At 54.0% G+C, this 21,019-nt stretch overlaps 1 protein-coding gene across 1 annotated transcript; it reads right to left on the bottom strand.

Moving 5' to 3' along the window:
* Positions 1 to 10,872: 10,872 nt before the first annotated feature.
* On the bottom strand, positions 10,873 to 13,801 carry ALPI (alkaline phosphatase, intestinal; the record flags this gene model as incomplete). Its single annotated transcript, XM_081241766.1, has 11 exons — positions 13,720 to 13,801; positions 13,524 to 13,640; positions 13,296 to 13,411; positions 12,928 to 13,102; positions 12,677 to 12,849; positions 12,293 to 12,427; positions 12,129 to 12,201; positions 11,894 to 12,028; positions 11,619 to 11,810; positions 11,283 to 11,399; positions 10,873 to 11,180 (listed from the first exon to the last, which is right to left on the bottom strand). The coding sequence occupies exons 1-11, from the start codon at positions 13,784 to 13,786 to the stop codon at positions 10,873 to 10,875; spliced, it is 1,608 nt and encodes a 535-aa protein (XP_081097892.1). The 5' UTR covers positions 13,787 to 13,801.
* Between the last annotated feature and the right edge of the window lie 7,218 nt (positions 13,802 to 21,019).

The raw sequence follows: 21,019 nt of genomic DNA, 5'->3' as shown, positions 1-21,019 counted from the left end.
CTTCTAGTAGTCTTTAAAGTCTATTTTGTCTGATATGAGAATTGCTACTCCAGCTTTCTTTTGGTTTCCATTTGCATGGAATATCTTTTTCCATCCCCTTACTTTCAGTCTGTATGTGTCTCTAGGTCTGAAGTGGGTCTCTTGTAGACAGCATATATATGGGTCTTGTTTTTGTATCCATTCAGCCAATCTGTGTCTTTTGGTGGGAGCATTTAGTCCATTTACATTTAAGGTAATTATCGATATGTATGTTCCTATTCCCATTTTCTTAATTGTTTTGGGTTCGTTATTGTAGGTCTTTTCCTTCTCTTGTGTTTCTTGCCTAGAGAAGTTCCTTTAGCATTTGTTGTAAAGCTGGTTTGGTGGTGCTGAACTCTCTCAGCTTTTGCTTGTCTGTAAACGTTTTAATTTCTCCATCAAATCTGAATGAGATCCTTGCTGGGTAGAGTAATCTTGGTTGCAGGTTTTTCTCCTTCATCACTTTAATTATGTCCTGCCACTCCCTTCTGGCTTGTAGAGTTTCTGCTGATAGATCAGCTGTTATCCTGATGGGGATTCCCTTGTGTGTTATTTGTTGTTTTTGCCTTGCTGCTTTTAATATGATTTCTTTGTGTTTAATTTTTGACAGTTTGATTAATATGTGTCTTGGCGTATTTCTCCTTGGATTTATTCTGTATGGGACTCTCTGTGCTTCCTGGACTTGATTAACTATTTCCTTTCCCATATTAGGGAAGTTTTCAACTATAATCTCTTCAAATATTTTCTCAGTCCCTTTCTTTTTCTCTTCTTCTTCTGGAACCCCTATAATTCGAATGTTGGTGCGTTTAATGTTGTCCCAGAGGTCTCTGAGACTGTCCTCTGTTCTTTTCATTCTTTTTTCTTTATTTTGCTCTGCAGCAGTTATTTCCACTATTTTATCTTCCACCTCACTTATCCGTTCTTCTGCCTCAGTTATTCTGCTATTGATCCCATCTAGAGTATTTTTTATTTCATGTATTGTGTTTTTAATCGATGCTTGATTCATCTTTAGTTCTTCTAGGTCCTTGTTAAACTGTTTCTTGCATTTTGTCTATTCTATTTCCAAGATTTTGGATCTGGGAAATAGAATCTTGGATCATCTTTACCATCATTATTCTGAATTCTTTTTCAGGTAGACTGCCTATTACGTCTTCATTTGTTAGGTCTGGTGGGTTTTTATCTTGTTCCTTCTCCTGCTGTGTGTTTTTCTGTCTTCTCATTTTGCTTATGTTACTGTGTTTGGGGTCTCCTTTTTGCAGGCTGCAGGTTCGTAGTTCCCGTTGTTTTTGGTGTCTGTCCCCAGTGGCTAAGGTTGGTTTAGTGGGTTGTGTAGGCTTCCTGGTGGAAGGTACTAGTGCCTGTGTTCTGGTGAATGAGGCTGGATCTTGTCTTTCTGGTGGGCAGGTCCACGTCTGGTGGTGTGCTTTGGGGTGTCTGCGGACTTTTTATGATTTTAGGCCACCTCTCTGCTAATGGGTGGCGTTGTGTTCCTGTCTTGCTAGTTGTTTGGCATAGGGTGTCCAGCACTGTAGCTTGCTGGTCGTTGAGTGAAGCTGGGTGCTGGTGTTGAGATGGAGATCTCTGGAAGATTTTCGCCGTTTGATATTATGTGGAGCTGGGAGGTCTCTTGTGGACCAGTGTCCTGAAGTTGGCTCTCCCACCTCAGAGGCACAGCACTGACTCCTGGCTCCTCAATTTGGGATGATTTGTTGTCTATTCATGTATTCCACAGATGCAGGGTACATCAAGTTGATTGTGGAGCTTTAATCCGCTGCTTCTGAGGCTGCTGGGAGAGGTTTCCCTTTCTCTTCTTTGTTCTCACAGCTCCTGGGTCTCAGCTTTGGATTTGGTCCCGCCTCTGCGTGTAGGTCGCCGGAGGGCGTCTGTTCTTCGCTCAGACAGGACAGGGTTAAAGGAGCAGCCTCTTCCGGGACTCTGGCTCACTCAGGCTGGGCGGGAGGGAGGGGCACGGAGTGCGGGGCGAGCCTGCAGTGGCAGAGTTCGGCGTGACGTTGCACCAGCCCGAGGCGCGCCGGGCGTTCTCCCAGGGAAGCCGCCCCTGGATCCCGGGACCCCGGCAGTGGCGGGCTACACAGGCTCCCGGAAGGGCGGTGTGGACAGTGACCTGCGCTCGCACACAGGCTTCTTGTCGGCGGCAGCAGCAGCCCCAGCGTCCCACGCCCGTCACTGGGCTCCGCGCTTTCAGTCGTGACTCGCGCCCGTCTGTGGAGCCCCTTTAAGCAGCGCTCTTAATCCCCTCTCCTCGCGCACCAGGAAACCAAGAGGGAAGAAAAAGTCTCTTGCCTCTTCGGCAGCTCCAGAGTTTTCCCGGACTCCCTGCCGGCTAGCTGTGGCACATTAGCCCCCTTCAGGCTGAGTTCTCGCCGCCAGCCCCAGTCCTCTCCCTGCGCTCCGACCGAAGCCCGAGCCTCAGCTTCCAGCGCCGCCCGCCCTGGCGGGCGAGCAGACAAGCCTCTCGGGCTGATGAGTGCCGCTCGGCACCGATCCTCTGTGCGGGAATCTCTCCGCTTTGCCCTACCCAGGTATGTGGGGAGTTTCTTGCCTTTTGGGAGGTCTGGGGTCTTCTGCCAGCATTCAGTAGGTGTTCTGTAGGAGTTGTTCCACGTGTAGCTGTATTTCTGGTGTATCCGTGGGGAGGAAGGTGATCTCCGCGTCTTACTCTTCCGCCATCTTACCCGGAAGTCGAAAGCAATCTTCAACCAAGCGTTTAACAGCGGGGAAGTAAAGGAGCTCGGGGGTGGTTTCCAACTGCACTTGAGCTTCCACCTGTGAGCCCTCGTGCACCGGGGCTCACGGTTCGGCCATCCACGGCTTTGAGCCCGAGCCTTGAGCCTGGGGGTCACTGCTGGGTGACCTTGGCAAGTGCTTCTCCCTCTCACCCTCTCTGGACCCCAGGAGCATCACTGGCAGACCCGGGGGTGTGTCTGAGGGTGGGCCTGCCTGTGGGGGGTGGGTGTGAGCCCCTCTCCCCCCAGGACTGCACAGCTGCTGCCTCTGCAGTGAGAGCCCCACACTGAGGCCTCTGCCATCAAGGTGTCACCGAGCAGCCCTGTCCCTCAAGCCTTTCTAACCAGTTCAGTGGAGCCCAGGTTCAAGTTCCCGCCACCCGTGTGGTTGCTTCTGTGCTGACCCAGGTGCCCAGCGCCCTGGGGAGCCCAGCTTGTGAGGAGCCCTAGAAGCAATATTTTTAAATGGCTTGAGCCCTCACTCCAGGTATGCTGGGAATTCCAGGGACATCCATGAGCAAATACCTCTAGGGTGGGTCCTCAGGGGGCTTGGGCTCCTCCGCCTTCCCCCTTGGGTGGGCTGATCCTTCCCCGCCCCACCCCCGTACCCCCCATGCTGGGCAGCACCCTGACTCCTTCCCTCCCCAGGGGGCAGGTGGAGTCAAAGACAGCACTGCAGGTCTGCTTCCTGGGGGGCCCCTTTCACTGCCTCTTTCTCTCTCCTTCAGGGCACCTCACCCCTCCCCTAAACTGGTTTGAGGAACCCCCTTTCCCTGGATTTAGTAAAAAGAGCAATGTCCCATCCCCCCTGCCAGCTCCGGGCCTGTCCAGAGGCTGAGCACTGTGCCCCCGAGGCTGCCCCTCGGGCCACCCTGTAGCAGACAGGACAGGACAGGGCAGTGGGCAGAGCATGGGAGTCCAGCTTCCTCCCCTGTCTCCACAGCCCGTGTAGGAGCTTGGACTCGAATTTGGAGGGCACATCACTGAGCAGGACCTTGGCAGTCATGCCTCCCCTCTCCACCCCACGTCCCAGGAGAGACTGCAGAGGAGGGGTCGTTTTTTATGGATGTGAATTCTGCCACCTCCCACCCCTTAGAATCCATTTTTGTTTCAATGGCGTTTCCCCTTCCAGCTTCCCTTGCGAGGCGACACAGACACCTGTCACCACCCCAGCCTGCAGGGGTCCCAGGGGACTTCTGGAGAAACTGAGACCCTTTCCACCTTGGAGCCAGGCAGCCTCTAGGGTATCTGTCACTGCACAGCAGGTGACCACGAGAGCCAGTCCTTGGGAACATTTTCCAGAAAAATGCAGGCCTCCAGCACGTTATTTTTAATTCCTTCATAGGATTATTGAAGGTTTCGGAACGATATGAAACTCAGCCCATCCTCCCCAAAGAAGTCCTCGCTCTATAGCCTCCCTTTTCCCGGAGGAGACCCCAAATTTGGACGGTAGGTTGCTGAGCGGGACCTCAACAGCGTGTACTTCACCCTGAGGCTGAGCAGGAGAGCTGTCCCCTGTGGCAGCCACAGGGCCATCGTCCTGGCCTCACAAACCGCCAGGGGCTGGGATCCTACGTCCCGAGTCCCCCTTGCCTTTGGGGAAAGCTAGTTGCACCCTGTCCTGGCCTTTCCTTCAGAGCCCTCACGTGAGCTGGCCTCCAGCCCTGGTGTCCTGGTGGGATCCCTGCTCCGTGAGGTCAAAGGGGACCCCAGGCTCCCGACCCTGCAGACAGTTTCCCCTCCAGGCCCGACACTAGCCTTTGTCCCCAGTGCTGTTCACGGGACATGGCTTATGGCTCATCTGGGGGCTCCTTGTTGGCCCGGGTGGGGTTCTCAGCCCTCGCTCGTTTACAGCCCACCTTTGAGCTGCCGTCCCACAGGTTCCACTGGCCATGGTCCCTCCCACCGGTATGGGGGTGTCCCTCATTTTGCCCCGTGTCTCTGGCTGAGTTCGCCCTCTGCCTTGTGGTCTGCTGTCCTAAACAAGGGCCCGCCCCACCCAGGCCTCCTCCCTGCCCTGCCTGCTTTACCGCACAGGGTGGGAGGCGCCCCCTGCAGGGCACGCACCGTTCATCCCTCAGCTCCAGCCCTTCAAGGACCCCTGCCAGCCAGGCTGCTGTCCAGCAGGAGCTCATGGGGACAGAGGGGAAAGAGGCAACACCTGCCTCCGCGACCTCAGCTGCGCCCGGACCTGGGAGCCTCTGGCAGCGGCTCGGGCTGATTCACTGGGCTCAGGCAGCTCAGGTTCCCCCGGCTGCTGTGACATGGTGCTGTGAAGCTGCATCTCTCCTTGTCTACTTTGCATAAATGATAATAAAAAACCCTCTTACCTTTCTGCGGGACCAAAGCATCGCAGGCACTGCTGACAGAGGTCTGCGTGGAGAGGTCTGCAGGCGGTTACTTCCCTCTCACCCGAGGAGCCCAGGCTGGGCTGGGAGAGGAGGGGGTGCCCTGCTGGCTGATAATGAGGAACGTGCAAGTCTGGTGAGCAAAGAAAGGGCCAGAACAGGGCACGGGATCTGGACACCCCCATATTGAGGAAGGACGGCGGCCTCACCATCTGGGACAGCGGGGCGGCTGTTTCCTTCCTGAGGAGCAGCTCCAGAGACACACAACTGGTCCCCAGGCACAGTGCCAAGCATGTCGGTGCAGGCTTGGCATCCCTGGCGGCAGGGTCAGATCAGGGGACCCTGGGCTGTGGCTTGGTGTGTGTGTCCGGAGCGAAGAACCCTAAAGCTCTGCTCAGCTGGAGCAAGCAGGCCCTGGGACCCCCTTAGATCAGAGGGTGCAATTTAAAACACCGCACAGCTTCCTGCAGGTCTCTGGGCCCCGGCACACCCCCACACTGGAGGCGGGATTGGGGGAGGCATCCCCGAAGGGGCAAGAGCCTGTCGTGCAGATGCTGACCAGGTGGGGAGACCTGTTTCTGGAAGCAGAGGGTGGGTAACAGCCTCAGATGGTAATGTCAGCCCCAAGGTCAGGAGGAGGGAACATCTGGCATCCCATCGGAGGCCTCTGGAGAGGCTTCAAGGCGGCGCGCCTGTTTTTACCCATCATGAAGCATCCTGGGTAGCCACCAGAGCCATGCTGGGCTCGATGCCCAGCATGGGACAGGGGGTCACAGGGGCTCCAGGAGCTGGGGGTGGGTGGGGCTGCAGGTCTGGCTGGGACTGAACCCAGACTGAACGGGCCCCAGGGCCCAGTCTGAACTCTGCAGGGCGTGATGCACCCGTGGTCACGGGAGTCATTTGGCCCAAGAGTCCTGTCCGGGGCCCAAGCATGCCTGACCTCCTGGTGGAGTCTCAGGGGGTTGGGTGACGGGACTCTGGGCCTTCCAGAGGGCCTAGTGTGTACTGGCGTCTCCCAGGCTTTTTCTCATTGGCAGCTTTGCCACATCCCTGGGCAGTCGGCACTGTTCCTAGTTAATGTCTAGCTCCATGCTGCTGTCTTCATCCTGATGGAATAAAATTTATGTTTGGGGGCAGGAGAAGACAATTTAAGCATAACACACTCCCTGCCCGTATTGGGCCCCCCTCTAATGGGCAGCGTGCACCTGCATTATACATGAAGCCGGCCTTCTCAGAGGTGCAAACGCCTGCTCTATCATGAAGATCGGTGTCGTTTTTTATCTTTTCTGACACCGGCAGTGTAACTCCGTACAAGATTACATTTCTTTCCCAATCCTGTAAGGGGTCATGGCGACCTGTTGCTCACTTTGTATGTGCTTGTCTGGACTATGTATCTTAGGTCAACTTTGTGTAAAACCCCAGTGTGTGAGTTTAAAGTACGATCCTTTATCTCAAAACTGTGTATGAACAGTCCTCAGAGGTTTCTGAAAGACCCTCTCCCGGGTTATTATAATCCTCAGTTGGCTCAAATAAAATTCTCTATTTCTTCTTTAGATCACTATTGATTAATTTTTCATCAACAACGGTTTCGACCGGGCACCCGCCCTCCAGCATGGTTCTCAGGTGTCCTGGGGAAGAGAATGTGGGCCCTGCAGGCAGGGGGCTGACACAGTGTCCCCTCCTCATTTGCTCACTTCCGGTGGATTGCGACCTAGTAGAATTGAGTGTGTCTAGTTAAGTAGATTGATAGATTATATGATCTAGGTTTTAACAAACGAACCCTCCCAATCAAGTGGCTTACCAAAAAATCCTGTAAAGAAACTACAAATAACACCCATAATCTACAGCAGGTGAGCAACCACAGAAGTGGCAGCTGTGACACTCCTGACACAAGCTCCTCATCACCCATGGTGCAGACCTGACAAGAAGTCAGCCCCAAATATAAAACATGAAACAAAACCAAACCGTTTGAAGCACCCTCACATCCATCGTCGCTGGAGAAGCTTGCTCTGGGCGCCTTGAGGTCTTCGTCAGTAACACCAGGAAACTCCTCTGGTGAGCAGCTAAGTTTTCAGAACATGAAGACAAACCCCGCAGCTTTTTCCCAGTGATGTTTAAAGTGACGTGATTTTTGATATTTCCCTAAGCAATGATGAATATTTGGAAGGCTCTTTTAAAGTTTCTTTCATGATAGCATAAGACAAAAAACACCTACCACCAGGCGAACATTTATTCTTTCTGCTGTAGTAACAATGGCAGAAACGATGAACAGCAAATGATCTGTCGACAGACTGAAAGGCATTTCTTTGCCAGCAAATACCTTTGGAAGATGTAGAGAAAACACTGCTCTAGACGAAACAAAAAATGTTAGAGCAAATTACCCAGTGTGGGAGGTTTGCTATACAGTTAGTTGGCTGAAAGTACAGATGTTTCTACACGTCGCAGCTTAAGGTATTTGCTGGATTCCATTCCGATAATCAAATACACAAACCACTTTTTTTTTTCCTGTGTGAGCCACTAAAGGAAAGATATGGCAGGGAAGATATATTTCCAACATCTCATACGTTGTTTAATAAAAACAATGTCATGTGCGGAAGACAACGTAAGTGCACCCACTGATGGAACAGCTACTCCGAACAGATTTGATTTTAAAGGATATTAGATGATAAAACCGGCAGTGGCAGCAGAACCTGCAAAACTCACTCACTGGCCCATCCATGGTCAACCATGGCAGGGAAGAACTAGAAAACTTGAGGGCACATAAATGCTGTAGGAGCCATCAGTGGTGTTAACTTTCAAAAACCAAGATTGTCCGAGTAGAGGAGAAGCTCTATGAGAGATACTTGGTGATGAGATTGGGTGTGACCATGAAAACGTTCCAGATCAACCCCACAGAACGAGCCATGTTTATGGCAAGGTATGGAAGAGAGCTGTCATCAGTCCTCCTACCCTCTTTCTTCCTAACTTCCTTTCCTTCTTAAAGACCAATGGGCTGATATTTTTCCAGGTGACAAGCATGTTGACCAAAATACTCAATAAACAATCCATAATAGGAATTGTAAAGAGCTTTATCTGAGCCAAACTGAGGATGATACCCTGGAAGACAGTCTCCAGATTACTCTGAGAAACTGTTCCAGAGAAGCATGGATTTCAGCACTGTTTTACATCCTGTCAGAACAAAGAACATCAAACAAGTCAGGGATGCATTCCTTCAAGGTTTCAAAACAACTAGATCAGCGCATACACAGAGAGTCAGTATGGCCTTGGCACCTGGGAAGGGAGTCTTATCATGGAAGGAGGACCAACACTGGCATCTCAAGAAGGGAGGAATTTAATTTTTATTTTTAACTTGGATGTTCTTTATGCCTGGTCAATGTGTCCTTTTCTTAGTAATTAAAGTAGATGTACAATGTATGTTTGATAGGCCACAGGCAGGCTGTTCTAGTAAGCATAAAATTCAAGTTAACTCATGTATAAGCCAGAATGACTTCCCCAGACCTCAATACGTGAAAATTTCTTTTATCAACAGCGATCAGCCTTAAGCACCCAATAAAAAGCTTGAAAAAAATAAACACTTTCTCTGCACCTGCCTCTTCCAGATAAAGATGTTAGAACTGATGCTTGAAAATGTTTCCATGGACACATGATTTTGTGTCCAACACTGTTTGACTGGTAAAACCCCTCATACCTGCACATTGTTTAAAAACTTGGAAACAGAAACTGTTTGTAATTTGGGTTTAATTTACATACCGTAAAATTCGCCCCTTTAAAGCGTACAATACAGCGGTTTTTTCGAATACCCAAAGTTGTGCAGCCATAATCACTAATTCCAGAATAATCTGTTTTTAAACCTGTAGTTTGAAAATGTAGAGTCTCCTTGGGTTTTGAACCCATCTATGCAACATGAACAACCTTCTTCCATTCAGCTCCATAGCTTTGTGACAACCACTAAAACCCAGAGTTGAAGTAAACTGCCCTGAGAGCCTGGCCTTCAAATTGATGTTTCACATGTTAAATCAAAATTTTAGTAAATACAGGGACATACTTTCATATTAACATTTCTAGTGAGAGCAAAATGCTTTCTTTTTTTTTCTTTTTTTTTCTGCGGTACGCGGGCCTCTCACTGTTGTGGCCCCTCCCGTTGCGGAGCACAGGCTCCGGACGCGCAGGCTCAGCGGCCATGGCTCACGGGCCCAGCCGTTCCGCGGCATGTGGGACCTTCCCAGACCGGGGCACGAACCCGTATCCCCTGCATCGGCAGGCGGACTCTCAACCACTGCGCCACCAGGGAAGCCCAGAGCAAAATGCTTTCTTGCAACTTTGTAAATGTACAAAGAAATTTGTAATTTTATAACATTTATCAGAAAATATGGCTGTCTTCACCTTTATAAAATTCTTTGAAATGTTCCCTTTGGGGTGGGTTAGATAATCAGTGCAGTTATACTGGAGCGAGTGCTCGGGAATGTTTTCAGGCAGAGGTCAGACGTGTGAGGAGGCTGCACTTCCTCTCTGGTTTCCCAGCTCCCACCTGTGTCTCACAACCCGCAACAACAAAGAAAGCAACAGAAGAGACTCTCCTCCCCTCAGTAGCCAGCAGGATATTTTCTAAGAGTCAGGTCCTGTTATGCCCCCGCTCAAAGCCTTCCAATCACATCCCCCAGGCTGGGTAAAGTGCAAACTCCTCCCCCTCTGCGCCCCGCCCCCAGCCCTCCTGTCCCCTCAGCTTCTACCTTCTTTACCCGCCCCACTCCCTCCGACTCTGGTCCTGGCACCGGCCTCCCCGGCGCCTGCCGCTGCTGCCTGAGGGCCCCTGCACCGCTGCCCTTCGGCCTCGCTCCAGCCCTCACTTCCTTTGGTCCTTGTTCAGCTGTCAGCCCCTCAGGCAGCCCCTCCCTGACTCCTGATGTGAAGCACCCCGCGCCCCTCACACAGACACACACTCTGCCCCCACTTGCTAAGGAGTTTTCCGCCTAGAACATATCACTCCTGGCATCACACTGTATAACAGTTTATTTGACAACTGCTTTGTCCCTCCCGGAACCCACAGCTCCCCCGCTGCTCCTTGGCTCTCCCAGCCTGGAATGGGCACTGGGGCACGGGGCACCATCACGGTAGCTGAGTGACGTGGGACAAGTCTCCTTCCTGGGTCGCCGTCTCCTCTCTAATGGTACCGCTGGGTTCCCAGGAGGGGCAGCTGAGGACTTTGTGTCGAGGGCCCTCTGGCTGTCCTGGTCCCAGCAGCCTCCTTGGCCAGCAAGGTGCCTACAGGGTGGGTTCCAGGAGGTCAGGAAGCCACGCCTCCGCAGGGGCCCCTAAGTCCTCGGGTCTCCAAGAAAGGCGAGGCGTGGGTTCTAGGCGGGCCTAGGGACAGCCCTGGGAGAGTGCCTGCCTGGTCCGCAGGCAGGGCTACGGGTGACGAGGGGAGACTGCGTGGTCCAAGCCCCTGCCTTTCCTGGGGTCCCGGCTGCACAGCACAGAATCTTAGGCCACCGAGCCAGGGGGCAGGGAGGAGAACTATGGGTGTCACAGGAAAATCAGGGCCTCAGCCTCCAGGGTGGTCCGGGCCCATGAAGGGCGGGGGGCTGAGACTCCTTATCGCTGGGAGGTGAAGGTCTGGTGGAGGTCCGGGTGGGGGACGCGGGGGCGGTGGCCAGGATGGGACGCCGTGGTGGGGACCCGAGGTGGCAGCTCGGGTGGGGCCTGGGCTGGGGGCTCTTGGCGCGGGAACAGGAGCCCCCGAGGCCCAGGGCGGGTGCGGGTCAGTGCGCCAGCAGCACCGGCAGCAGCGCCCCGACCAGGAGCGCCAGCGAGGGTGGGCAGGCGGCCTGGGGCGCGGCGTCGGCGGGAGGCTGCAGGTGGCAGTCGGTGGCGGGGGGCTGCAGGTGGCAGTCGGTGGCGTAGGGCTCCACGCAGGCGGCGAAGGCCATGACGTGCGCCACGAAGGTCTGCTCCTGCACGCCGTGCACCAGGTGCGCCTGCGGGCCGCGCGCAAACACCGCCACGTCCTCGCCGCCGTGGGTCTCGCTCTTCAGGGGCACGGCCGCCTGCTGCCGGTACGCGGGGTCGCCTGACCAGAGGGTGGGAGCTCAGGGCGGGTGGGGAGGCGGGTCCCCCTCCCGTGAGTTCCCAGCCCGGGTCCCGCCCCCAACGCAGCCCCCTCTGCACTCACTGCTTTCCCTGTCGTTGACGTTGGGCCTTGAGGCTCCGCCAAGCACGTACCCCGGGCCATTGCCATAGAGGATGGAGGTGTAGGACTTGCCGTCAGTGGCGTTGTCAAAACCCAGCCCTGCAGGGAGGGGGCCCCGTGACCACGCTGACCCCAGCCTTCCGTGCGCCTCCTGTTGCTGAGCCCGGCCACTTCTTGCCTATTCACTGGCTTACTCCTCACCAGAGCCGTGCAGGGCAGTTGCTGTTACTACCCCACTTGGCATATGAGGAAACTGGCTCAGAGCAGTTTCTGCCACGTAACTTCGGAAAAAGCGCCCGCGCCTCTCCCTGGGCTTACCGAAAATGGAGCTTCCACGCAGTGTGTAGCCGCCAAAAGAGAAGACATGGGAGTGGTCGGCGGTGACGAGGATCAGCGTGTCTGCTTCACTAGTGAGCTGGGTGGCCTTGGCAATGGCATTGTCGAACATGACCGCCTCGGTCAGCGCCCTGTAAGCTATGCCGTCATGGTGACCGTGGTCAATGCGGCCTCCTGCAAGAAGGTCACATAGAAGATGCTAAATCTGCCCCGACTGCTCCCCGCCTTCCTCTGCTCATCAAGGGGCGGCCACTCACCCTCCACAAAGAGGTAGAAGCCCCGGGGATTCCTGCTGAGCACACGCAGGGCTGCCTCTGTCATCTCCTGCAGGGATGGGTCCTTGGTGTTGTCTCTCTGGGTCTCAAACTTCATGTCTGTTGGCTCAAAGAGGCCTGTGGGAAAGGGGACCAGTAGTGACTGGCAAGTTAGGGTGCAAGGAGGACCCAAGGCAGTCATCCTGGGGGAGGACAGTGGGTTGGGTGGGGTCATTACCCATGATGTGTGTTACACTGGGGTCCTTAGATGCCTGAATGAGCGCCGTGCGGTTCCACACGTACTGGGCACCCTGGGAGGGGCAGGACCAGGCCTCAGCCCATGGCCCGACACCCTGCAGTCCCTGCCCTGCTGTGCCCCCTGCACCCACGAGCCCCCATCACCTGGTGCTTGTCCTGCCACTGTTGCACCAGGTTCTGCTGGTCCTTCCGGATTCCGTTCTGACTGGCGTTGCCTGGGTATTCAGGGTCTGGGGTCCCCTCAGGAAACATGTACTTTCGGCCTCCACCCAGGATCACCTGGGGCCAGGGATTAGGGCAGGTGGGGGTTCGGGGCCTGGCTGGCCCTTTGCTTCCTCCTCAGACAGCCCCTAGCGTCCCAGCTAGGTCTGTGGGAATGGCTTGTCCCCCCAGTAACGTCTACACTGTGCCCCACGCCCCAAACCCACGGAGACCCTGCCAGGCCCCAGGGCCGTGGGTGGCGTGGGATTGTGGCGGGGGTGGGACCCACGCCCCACCCAGCCCCGCCCCTTGCCCCTCATGTCTCACATCAATATCCATGTTGCCGATGAGCTGCGTGGCGATGTCCTGGCAGCCCTCCTTCTTCGCCTGGTCAGGCATGTCCGTGTCTGAATACCAGTTACGGTTCACCGTGTGTGCATAGGTGCCAGCTGGCGACGCATGCTGCACCCTCGTAGTGGTCACCACTCCCACTGACTTCCCTGGGGGTGGCAGAGGTCAGGATGGGCCACTGAGGTCTCTGAGCCTGTCCCTACCGGCGAAGCTGGCCCCAAGCCTACCTGCTTTCTTGGCCCGGTTCATCACAGATGTGACCTCATTGCCATGTACCGTGCTGCACAGGTTGTAGCGGGCAGCTGCACTTACACCAATGGTCTTCATGTTGGCCTTGACCCCGCACAGGTAGGCGGTGGCCGTGCCTGCGCTGTCTGGCACCTGTCTATCCACGTTGTATGTCTGCGGGCAGAGATGCTTTCCGCTCTGCTCACGGGCGTACACCCGGATCCTGACCCAGGCCCTGGGGCCCATGTTCACTGCACCCGGGCCCTACCTCAGCCCCAGCCCTCCTGGGACCTTCCCTCCTGCCATGCTCCCTAGCCCCACACCCACCCCTCCGGTATAGAGCACGCTGAGGCCACTCAGCCCTTACCTTGGATAGAGCCAGGTACGGGAATTGGTCCATGGCCAGGGGCGTCTCAGCTCCCAGTTTGCCATTCATCTGCCCCTTTAGGATCCGAGTGGCTGTCACCGTGGGCACCCCCATCCCTGTAGGTACACCCTGTGTCAGGCCTGAGTCCCCAGGGCCACCCTGTGTCTGCCGGCAGCCTAGGGTTCCAGGGCTGCAGGGCGACGGGATGGACAGGCCCAGCACACTCACCATCCCCCAGGAAGAGAATGAGATTCTTGGCAGCCGTCTGGATGGGTTGCAGCTTCTTAGCAACATCCAGGGCCTGGGCTGCCTGGCGGTTCCAGAAGGCTGGGTCTTCCTCTTCAACTGGCCAAGGGGAGAGTGGACTCAGGTCAGCCTTGGGGAGCTCCCTGTGTCGGGGGGCAGCTAGGAGGCGCCTCATTACCTGGTCTGAAGCCAAGGGAGAGCCGTAGCTGCAGGCCTAGCAGCAGCAGCATCCAGGCCCCCTGCATGCCTGTGCGACGGTGGAGGGCGGCAAGGCTGGGACCCTGGGGATGTGGCTCTCAGGCAAGGCTGAGACACCAGGGTATCAGCTGCAGTACAGGCTGCCTGGGCTTAAATCAGGGGAGGACTTTGTCCCTGCTGTAAAAGGCTCTGTGTCCCTCCCAGTGCCCGAAGCGGCCACACCCTGTCCCTGGTCCTGACCTATGACTTTAAGCCATGTTGCCAGAGGGAAGTGGAGGGGTGTGGCTGAGTGCACAGGGGTCCTGAAGGAAGCAGGTCCTTCCCTCACAGGATGGTCCCCACCTGGCTTTTCAGGGTGGGGTGGGGATTAGGGGGCAGAGGCCCTTTGCCTGAGGACCATCCGCAAGGGCCTGACGGGGGCCACTCCCATCTCTCTGCTCACCAAGTCCTGTGGGAGAACCATCTCTCCTTCATTCACCTCATGTGTTCAGTAGTTTCTGAAAGTCAGCATGGCCTGGTGTGGCTCTGGGTGCTGAGCGAGATGCGATTGGAAGCCCACAGCCAGGGCCAGGGGCTGGGGTTTGCCTTCCTGATGCCCTGAGGCACAGAGACACGTGTGGGGGCTCTGGCTGCCCTGCCACCCACTCAGCTTCTCACCAGTCTTGGCCTGGGCAGGTGGAGGGGGCACGGGGCTGGTGGCGGGAGAGGAGGGGCCCTGGAGCCTGGGCCTAAGGGTCTCCTGCTGTGGAAAAGGGTACAGCTGGGTGGTAGCAGAGTGGGGTCCTTGTGTGTGTCTCCAATTGCTGAGGGCTGGGCTGGGCCTGCGGGATTAGTGCCCTGTAGCTGAAGTTGACCTCTGCTTCCTTGGACAGGTATGGAAGCCAGGGGTGAGTCTGTTCTCCCCACAGGCAAGGCACACTCACAGGCGTAGCTTCTGATAAGGAGCGAAGAGGTTTCAGTTGCCCCAGGCTGGGTTCAAAACATTCCTCCAATCCAGCAATCCCACTTCTGGGTATGTATCCCAATGAAAGCAGGATCTAGAAGAGGTATCTGTCACCCACGTTTGTAGCAGCAGTGTTCACAGTGCCAAGAGGTGCACGCAACTCAAGCGCCTGCCAGCAGATGAATGGGTGAAGAAAGCATGATAAAGCTATAAATGGAATATTATTCAGCCTTAAAAAGGAAGGGAAGTCTGACGCCTGCTACAACACGGATGAACCTTGAGGACACGATGCGCAGTGAAACAAGCCAGTCCCCAAAAGACAAACACTCTGTGATTCTACTTCACTAGGTGTCTCAAGTTGTCAAATGCATAGAAATAGAAATTTGGATGGAGGCTGCCAGGAGCTGGGAGGAGGGGGACCGGGGACTTGTGTAATGGATGCAGGCTTTCAGGTTTGCGAGATGACAAAGTTATGGAGACCTGTGGCCAACGATGTGAATATATTAACACTACTGACCTGGACACTTTAAAGTGGTCAAGATGGGAACTTTTATGTCATGTCTTTTACCACAATTAAGAAATTTTTTTCAAAGAAAACAACGTGTACCTCCCAGCCCCACCCACCCCAGTGGACCACGGTAGCCCCTCCCCATGTGGCCACCTCACTCCCTGAGTCAAAGTGCCCTGGCCCCCAGCATCCCCGTGCCCGGCCCCACTCCCCAGTGTGCCCTCCCCTCAGGCAGAGCTTCTGGGCTCTTCCTTTTTTTAAAAAAAAATTTATTTATTTGATTTACTTATTTTTGTTGCATTGGGTCTTTGTTGCTACTCGCGGGCTTTCTCTAGTTGCACCTAGCGGGGGCTACTCTTTGTTGCGGTGCGTGGGCTTCTCACTGCGGTGGCTTCTCTTGTTGCAGAGCACGGGCTCTAGGCGAGCAGGCTTCAGTAGTTGTGGCTCACGGGCTCAGTAGTTGTGGCACACGGGCTTAGTTGCTCCTTGGCACGTGGGATCTTCCCGGACTAGGGCTCGAACCCGTGTCCCCTGCGTTGGCAGGCGGATTCTTAACCACTGCGCCACCAGGGAAGTCCTCTCCTCCTCCCTTGACCTGCTCTTCCACCCACTCACCACGCTGACCCAGGTGAAACTCTAGCTCTCGGAGGACATACCAGGTTAGGGGGCATCCTTCCTGGCCTCTGCAAGTTGCTTCCATAGCTGCCTCTGTCACCTGCATAGTCTTGTGCTCAGAAAATTCTTGGCTACAGGTCAGGAGAGACTAACTCCTGGGCAGGCCCTTAATTAATGAATCGGTTCCTTTGACCAGGCCGTAGGTTAAAGTTTTGTTACTCTAAGATTAATCTTTAGTCCAGTGAATTCCCAGTCCCCATTTTTTTTTTTTTTTTTTTTTTTTGCGGTACACGGGCCTCTCACTGTTGCGGCCTCTCCTGTTGCGGAGCACAGGCTCCGGACGCGCAGGCTCAGCGGCCATGGCTCACGGGCCCAGCCGCTCCGCGGCTTGTGGGATCTTCCCAGACTGGGACACGAACCCGTGTCCCCTGCATCAGCAGGCAGACTCCCAACCACTGCGCCACCAGCGAAGCCCTTCCCAGTCCCCCTTTTTAATTTGAATTTTTGACGTAACTGTAGATGCACTTGTGGTGGTAAGAAATAATAGAGATCCCTTGTATGCTTCGTCCAATCTTCTCCAATGTTATAATTCACAGATTTTCACATTTCTCTTCAGATTCCCCCATTTTACATGTGCACATTTGTGACTGTGTACGTTCTGTACCATCTTATCACATGCGTGGGTTCATGTAAACACCAGCACAGTCAAGGTGCTGAGCAGCTCCGACCCCACCTGTTCCTTTATAGCCACCCCACCCCCTGTCCCTAATCCCTGTCCCCGTATTTCTAAAATCCTGTTATTTCAAATAAGTTACATGAGTGGAATCATACAGTCTCTGGGACTGGTCTTTTTCACTCAGGCTCATTCCCCGGAGATTCACCCAAGCTAGGATCAGCTGTTGACTCCTTTGTGCCACTGAGCAGTGTCTGGGGTGAGTGGACCCTGCAGCGTGTTTAACCATTCTCATGTGCAAGGACCTCTAGGCTGATTCCAGGTTTGGCTGTTATGAATAAAGCTGCCACGAATCTCCACGGACAGGTTTTTGCGTGAACGTTTCATTTCATTCCATTTCTCTGGGATGCGTGCCCAGGAGTGCAAATGCTGGGTCACAGCGTTGTTGCATGTCTAGTGTTTTTTTTTGTTTGTTTAAGAAAGCACATTCCCCTGCAGCCCCCCAACCAAAAGGATCTGCCTGTTTTGCAGAGGGGTTGCACCACAGAGAAACTGGGGATCCAGTTTCTCTGCATTCACACCATCATTTGGTGTTGTCACTGTTTTTAATTTTAGCCATGCTAATAGGTGTGGAGTACAAAGTTTCCTTTAATGCTTTTCTTATGATGAGATTAAGTGATCATCAGCTACCCCTCTTGGTTTCTTGTGCATTTTGTCCTGTGCCTGGGCAGGACCAGAGACCAAATATAAACCCCGTGTCTCTTGCAGTAAACAAAGGATGTTTGTCCATGTTCCCACCAGGGCACCTTGCCTCCCTCCTCTGGGCCTGAGTCACCTGACTGTGATGAGATGCTCTTACACTGTCCCCTGGGGCCCAGGGATGACAAGGCAGCAGGCAGCAGAGCTTTCTGCTCTGGAGTAAGAGATGACACCTCCAGTCCTGCACTCTGGGGTTACAGATACCTCGGGCCAGGGGATGGCCAGCTGCATGGAGCCTGCTCTCTGGGGGATGTTTGTCCTGGTCTCTCTGTTCTCTGGGAAGGAAGGTCTTGTCCTGTGGGGCCCCATCTAGAGCCCCAGTGCCCTCCACCGTTGTCCCCACTTACCACCCTTGGCTCTCTGGGCTGTGTCCCAGCCCCCAGAATGGTGGCCCCTGCAGGCACTGCCGGCAGCGGGCGGTGTGGGTGTGTGATGCTGAGCCCACTGCAGCACCAGCCGAGCCATGGGGGATGCCTTATGCCTGCCTCCTGCCCTCCCAGTCTCACGATGTCCCCTGGAGATGTAGTGACAGTCCTTCCACTCAGGGGAGAGCAGGGCAGCAGCTGGGAACAGAAAGGCTGTTGATCATCAATAGGCCACACCTCCCCCCCCCCGCCCCGCCGCCAGCACTTTGGGGAAATGGAGGCCTCCCTCTCTAGGGGCAAGTGCTCCCTGGGCCCTCATCCCCAGCTCTCATTTCCGCTTCCCACCAGTCCTGTAGAGATGGTATGAACGTCCCCACTCGTGCTGGGATGAGGGAAGCCAACACGAGTTTTATTTTGCCCTCTTTTCCTTGGGGGCCACATGGAATCAGGGAGGTGTTGAGCCTCCAGAGGCCAACTGGGCATATGGCAGGGAGGTAGGAGGGCACGTGGTGAGCCCTGGGGCTGGGGAACGTCATCTCAGCCTAGTCCAGCCAGAGGGGCAGCGCCTGGCTGGTGTGGGATTCCTAATGAGGTCTTCCCCTCTGGACAGGCCTGCCCATGCAGTTCTGAGGCCCGGAGAGGAGGGCGGGCCACCCATCCCTCCTCCCAGCATGCCTGAGGCAAGGGCCATCAGGAAAGTTGGTCATAGGGAGGCCAGCATTGCTCACATAGCAATTAGGCACATCACAGCCCGAGCCATTGATGGCTCAGAAAGGAGCGGCTCAGCGGAGAGCAGAAAGGTCACGGCCCCAGGGTCACAGGCTCCTTTGGAGTTCTGTGGAAGTCAGCCGCCCAGAGTTCTCAGAGGTCACATGGAAGGTGAAGGTGCTTTAGAACCTGGCTCTGCACTTCCCGAGCGGCAGATGGGAGTGGCTGGAGAACAGCCTCAGCCTCGGGAAGGGCCAGTCCTGGGGGGCCTGTGGAAGGAACCAGAGACAGCACGAACCCCAGGGCACCCAAGGGTCACACGGGGGGAAATGTCTGCAGAGATGTGTTCTGGACTCAGCAGAGCTGGAGGGCGCACATCGGGGTTCATCCGGGGACCCCAGGGATCATGCTTGCCCTCATGCTGGGAATCTCTCCACCTGCAGAAGGGTAAGCACTAGTTTTGGCATTTGGAGTTGGAGGGAGGTGGCCAAGCTGAAAGGAAGGCCCCAGAGGCAACTGTTAGTAGAGAGAACTCATGATACCGGCCTTGGAAACAGGTCGGGAGGCGGGGCTGAGGTCTCAGAGGCTCTACGGGGCTCTCTGAGAGAGGCTGGCTAGAGAGGGTCTCAGAGACAAAAATCAGAAGCTCGGCGGCTGCTTGTCCTTTAAAGGAGACAACTTGATTCAGTTTAAAGTCTCTTGAGCAGCGACCGCATGTAAAGCATCCTGGAGGCCCAGATGAGCCCCCGCAGACCCAACCAGTACGAGGCCTCCTGTCTAGGAGGGTGCGGGATGCCTCAACCCACTCATGCTCCCGGACACTGTCCCTGGCGGTCCAGTAGTTGGAATCCCTGGTCGAGGAACTAAGATCCCACAAGCTGCGAGGTGCAGCCAAAAAAAAAAAACAAAAACAAAAACAAAAAACCCAAGAGCCTCCTGTAACTCAGGAGTGAAAATAATTTCACGTTTATTTTGTATCATAAGATCGAGGAGGACAATTTTATTCCAACGGTACCTTGTGTAGTTTGAAAATCTATTAAGGTAAAATATGCTAAAGGAGAGTTTTTGTTTCATGTTCTATTTTGCACTTCCGTTTCTGTTGCTTCTTCAGTATTTGGCTGACTGCTTTCCAGAACTCAGCAAGGCACAATTTAAGAACGTTAAAGAATCAATGCAATTCGTGAACCTGGTTAAGTAAAATAACTTTCTAAGGCACTTCCCAGGTGGTCCAGTGGTTAAGACTCAGCACTTCCACTTCAGGGGGCACAGGTATGATCCCTGGTCGGGAAACTAAGATTCCACATGCTGCACGGTGTGGCCAAATAAATAAATAATAACTTTAAAAAGTGAAAGATTTAAATGTATTTCCCCCCTAAAGTGGCTTCCTACATATTAAAAATCCCCAAACCACAAAAAGCCATAAAAAGACAAGGTTCAAAGAGATTACCCTGCCATACTAAGTTATGTGCAAGTGCTGAAGGCACCCTCCTCCATCTCCAGAGCCTTCTTTGTTGTGAAAGGCATCTTCCTCCTTCCATTCACCAGGCCTCAAATCTTTAATCTGCTTCAACACCTAACCCACACCCCCCAACTCCAAATAACCCTGAAATCCGGGATTCAGACCCACGAACTCCTCCAGGAAGGGCCTGAGGCTCAGCTCTTCTGCGGAGCCGCCACACCTGGGCTGGCAGCCTCACCTGCAGGCTGCTTCCTGCCTGGCTGGCACCTCACCCTGGATGCCCAAGCCTGGGCTCAGACACAGAATAAACAAGGCCCCTTAGGGGCTCCACTGAGGCAACCGGGACTCGTCACCCCCAAGACTGTTACCCGAGTCTTTAAGTAAAACACCTTAGGCAGCATTTTAGCTGAGTGGGAATATCAGGTCGTGTCAGCAGGAATTTTATCTTAGTTGCTGGAATAATGGGCTGTTTCATACACCCATTGCTGAGTGTACAAGAAGCCTTTTAAACCAATTGTAGATCCATTCCTGCTAAGCAAAAAGAAAGAAAAAAAGGGAAAAAATTTTTTTCGTTTTCGTTTTGATTTTTATCCAAGTTAGACATTAAGGTAGTTTAAAGTATCAAATAGATCCATAAGGTTTGTTACAATAAAACAAAACAGCAGGTCCCTGTCTCCCTCACTGCAGTTTCCCACCTCCGAGGCAACCATTTCTCCCCTCTTAGATTTTAATTTTGATACTTACCATTGTTTCTAAATCAAATACTTCTTCATTTTTCAATTTTAAGCTATATTTATTGATATAGTCTATTGATATTCTGCATTTTATGGTTGTGTAATGAACCATCCCAAAATAAACTTAAACAACAATAGTTTCTTTGATCACAAACTTGCAATTTGGGCAGGGCTTGAAGGGAACACCTTGTGTTTACTCCAGGACACTTTAGCCGGGGTGGCTGGACAGGACAAGGGGCCAGAACAGGTAGGGTCCTTGGAACCAAGTCCCCCTAAAACTAAGGTCCGCTGCCGAGTTTATGATGATGTCTCTATCCAAAATTTTATTCCCTTTCTCGTCCTGTCCCTGTTCCCCTGAGGATTGAGAAGGATCAAAGAAAAGGGGGAACTGAAACTGAGCAGGACCCACGAGGCCTTTCTGGGTACAAAAGCTCCGCTGTGTCCCCCATCTCTTGTTTGTAGGAAAAAAGTCTCCTAGGCCTTCCCTGAGTTCCAAAGAACAGATACAAGTGGTTA

The sequence above is a fragment of the Mesoplodon bidens genome (assembly GCF_964165515.1).
Source record: "Mesoplodon bidens genome assembly, chromosome: 8".
In the NCBI taxonomy this organism is placed as follows: Eukaryota; Metazoa; Chordata; class Mammalia; order Artiodactyla; family Ziphiidae; genus Mesoplodon; species Mesoplodon bidens.
The sequence above is the reverse complement of the archived record's forward strand: the minus strand, read 5'-3'. Positions and strand labels throughout refer to the sequence as shown.